Source organism: Squalius cephalus, assembly GCF_949319135.1.
Source record: "Squalius cephalus genome assembly, chromosome: 11".
Lineage (NCBI taxonomy): Eukaryota > Metazoa > Chordata > Actinopteri > Cypriniformes > Leuciscidae > Squalius > Squalius cephalus.
The window spans coordinates 11,634,588-11,638,524 of NC_137132.1; the positions used below are offsets into that span (position 1 = coordinate 11,634,588).

At 41.1% G+C, this 3,937-nt stretch overlaps 1 protein-coding gene across 1 annotated transcript; it reads left to right on the forward strand.

Moving 5' to 3' along the window:
* Window positions 1–977: 977 nt before the first annotated feature.
* Window positions 978–2,888, forward strand: LOC307167680 (mRNA decay activator protein ZFP36). The gene is made up of 2 exons (XM_079886940.1): window positions 978–1,107; window positions 1,212–2,888. Exons 1-2 carry the CDS (start codon window positions 1,075–1,077, stop codon window positions 2,139–2,141), a joined length of 963 nt encoding a protein of 320 aa, XP_079743066.1. The 5' UTR covers window positions 978–1,074; the 3' UTR covers window positions 2,142–2,888.
* Window positions 2,889–3,937: the final 1,049 nt, after the last annotated feature.

The following is a 3,937-nucleotide window of genomic DNA, read 5'->3' on the forward strand; positions in this document are numbered from 1 at the left end:
TTCTGGCCAATATAGTGGTGGAAATGCTCATTATCTTTTTTGTGGGCTAGACTTTAAAGTTTGTGCACATATAGAAATAGAATTTAAAAAATAAATAGAAGTTTAAAAAACATTCACTGCAGTAAACCGTGAGATGTGTAGTCACACCCGCCAATATGTAATGCCTAAAGTTTTACCTTTTTCAGTGGAGCTTATGTATTTTCAGTTCCCATAATGGCCACAAGGACAGGAGTGGAGCCTTAATGAGTCAGACCAGAGTAAGACTGATACCTCAAAAATGAAACCAGGACCGACTGTCACACACTGCTGTCATAGACACTTTAGATGTTAAATAAACAGACCAAGCCATATAAAATTACATTAATAACATCTTGAAACTATGTAAGGCATAAAATGCATACTGGGCTTTATTGCAAAATAAACGGAGACAGGGTGATCTTTTAAAAAGTGCTTATTTTGTGATATGATTTTCCAGCTTATTATGCAGATACTCAGACAGACAGACATGGATAGACTATCTATCAGACATAGATAGATAGATAGATAGATAGATAGATAGATAGATAGATAGATAGATAGATAGATAGATAGATAGCCTGCTTATATTATTTAAATGTAGGCTAGGCTAATGTTCTTGATTATTTCCAATTTATATGAATTTGATTTCGTCTCAAAGTGACAAGAAAAACATGCTGGAAAACAAAAGCAGTATCAGACAGTATCGTTCTCAACCAAATCGGGTCTGTATGCCATGGGAAAATGTCTGTCGGGGCAGTTATCGCGACAGGTTACTGTAAATTAATCACACTACTCTCTTGTTTTGCCTGTCGGTGAAACTGAAACATTTTTTTGCCACTGGCTAAAAATACTCAAGATGTGCTTTACGAGGCGACGTCGACAATCGGTGGGAGCGACGTACGGGAATGATATCGCTCCGCCTACTGTATTTTTTTTTTTTTTTTGCTCTTCAATCATATAAAAAGTCGCTGTAGCGACACAACGCAACCAGCACTCGTTCGCATCTTCTGACGGCACACCATTCCTTTACAATAACAACAACAGCAACACTTGACTATGTCAGATACGCTTGGCGAAAGTCTCATACGGGTAGGTTAAACTGAGTTTACGTGTGTTTTGTTTGTCTTTGGGGACCGTGGCTTAATTGTCAAGCGTGTTTCATCCTCCTAATTCACATTGTTATTATTTTACAGAATCTCATCAACCTGGGTTTAGATGACCAGTTTCCACATCTACCCCGCCCTTTCTCATCGAAGAGCGTCAGTTCCGAGCGGCTCATCGATGGCATCTGGCCGGCGGACGCCTGGAACGACAGAGCGCCCTGTAAACCCCAGTTAAAAGCAGACCGATCCATGAGTCTGACCGACACCTTGAACAGAATGAAGCCCAACGACGTCCCGCCACCACCCGGGTTTCCTCCCCTGGCAACCCTACCTTCGAACCGGTACAAGACCGAGCTATGCCGAAGCTTTCAGGAGCACGGCAGCTGCAAATACGGCACCAAGTGTCAGTTCGCCCACGGCGAGAGCGAGCTCCGAGGGCTTTTCCGCCACCCCAAATACAAGACTCAAGCCTGTCGCACTTTCTACCAGTTTGGATACTGTCCGTACGGAAGCCGCTGTCACTTCATCCACGAGAAAAACGCTGTGCTCGAGCTTGACCAGAACCCGCGTCAACTGCGTCAAAGCGTCAGCTTCGCCGGCTTCACTCGCAGCAACTCCCCCCCGACTTTGTACGAGCCCCTGAGCTTCACCCGCGCGCCCTCTGTCTCGCCTCCTCCCGCCGATATCTTGTCCCCCGTCTTCAGCGACTCTTGCCGCGACATGTTCCCCTTCAGCCGTCACAGTAGCGGAGATATCCACAACAACGCGCCCTTCACGCCAGAGCCTCGGTCACGATGTGTCTGCGGACACGGAAATAACTTCCAGGGCTCCAGCAACGGGCTATACATGAAGGAAGAGCGAAACAAAGCCAACCTGTGCCGCTTTTCCTCAGAAGACTCGCTGTCAGACCGCGAAAGTTACAGCAGCACCGGCAGCTCGAGCGGCTCCGAGTCTCCCACCTTCGACGCCTCCACGGGGAAGCGCCTCACCGTTTTCGCGCGGATGTCTGTGTCTGACTAAGGACTTCACCGCGATTCCTTCACAATCATTCAATCAGTCAAAAAATAATGTGCAACGAGTCTTAATACTGTTAATTTATTATTATTGTCAATATTATTATTATTATTATTATTATATACTTGCTAAAGGAGATTATTTTGATACCAAGCTGCCCTCCAAAGCTTAAGTAGGCCTAGCCTATAGGCATTGATTTTATAATGATGTATTATTATTGTCTGTGATATTGTCTTCCATTTGCTTTTGCTTTTCCTGCTTTTCAACGTTGTTTGGCAGTAAGCATTGCAGACAAGTGCCTTAAAATATCATAACCTATGCTAGTGGCATAAGCAGAGCTTGTGTCAAATATATGTGTACATATCATATAGCTATCCAGTGTGTGAATTAGGGGGATTGGCTTTTTAAAAGAATTTCGGGTGTTTTTGAGAGGGGTCAGATCCCCCAAATAATTTGCACCCTGTGTATATATCAACCAACAATGTGACAAACTTGAGAAAAATGACCATACATTCACTCACAAAGAATGCACTTTACAAATCTATACTGGGAGAATGTTTCCATGTAGCATTTTAACCAAAGCATTATGATGTTAGGTACCTGTTTTGTACAAGAAACCTAAGAAACAAACCTAAAAAAAAAAAAAAACAATATATTTATATTGGACAAGAGCTGTCAAGATAATGTTTGACAACCCTGGTTGGGTCCTTACTCAAGGAAACTTGTCTTTTATCAGGGACTGTAACAGTACAGTATTTCTGTAGAGTAGTTTGCTTCATTTGCAATGTTTTTTGTAATTGTATAGACCTAACTAATATATTTATTAAGTATTTATTGAAGTTATAGCAATGTATTTTTTACTTATTTATCAACACGTGTCACGCCTTTTGAGAAAATTTAAGAAGCATTGACACAAAATGATGGAAACGATTTCAATTGACCAAAATAATGTAATAAATGCAAATTGTGAAAAACAATTGTATTGTATTGTATTGTGTTGGAACTCCATGTCAGTTGCACCATACCACACAATCACAAGCATATACCAGCAAAGTGTTCCTCATAACTGCTTACATTTCAAAATCAGTTCATCATTTTGCTAAGAAAAATGCTGTTTTGTAAATAGGAGCAGGATTAAGATCATATTTGGCATACACAGAGTTATTTCACACAACAACACAGATCTGACCTGCATCTCCCAGACAACATCCACATAACAAAACAATGTCTGAAGCAATTGATAGCTGTCTTTAGAGATTAAAATCTGTCCTGTGTCGCAAATGAGGCCGTCAGCTTCTAGATCTGTGAGTTGGCCAGTTTACTGGAGTGCAAGATCTTATCACAGACCAATGACAGTATCATGCATTACATAAGCCTACGCATTGCCTCCTTCTTACGTTGAATGGTACTAAAGAATTAGGAACCCTTACTTTTGAAATGTTTCCGATATTTTTTTGCTATAACCCTTCCCCTTTATAACGCTTGATGCTAGTTTTACTGACCACAGCCTCACTGACACGTGTTCATCAACCAGTGCAAACATACAACAAAACATCCCATTATGCAAACATCAGTTTATTGTGAAACCAGAATCAAATGACTTAAAATAATTTGCATGTAGAGCTTTTGATAATAAATATTGTTTCGGAGCATACAACACTCACCCACCCACCCTTACAAAACGTCAATGTATCAAATGGATTTGTTCATACAATGAAAGTCAATGGGGTCCAAATTTATATATTTGGACCCCATTGACTGACATGAGGTTGAATAAATTGAACCCCAATGAACAACATGAG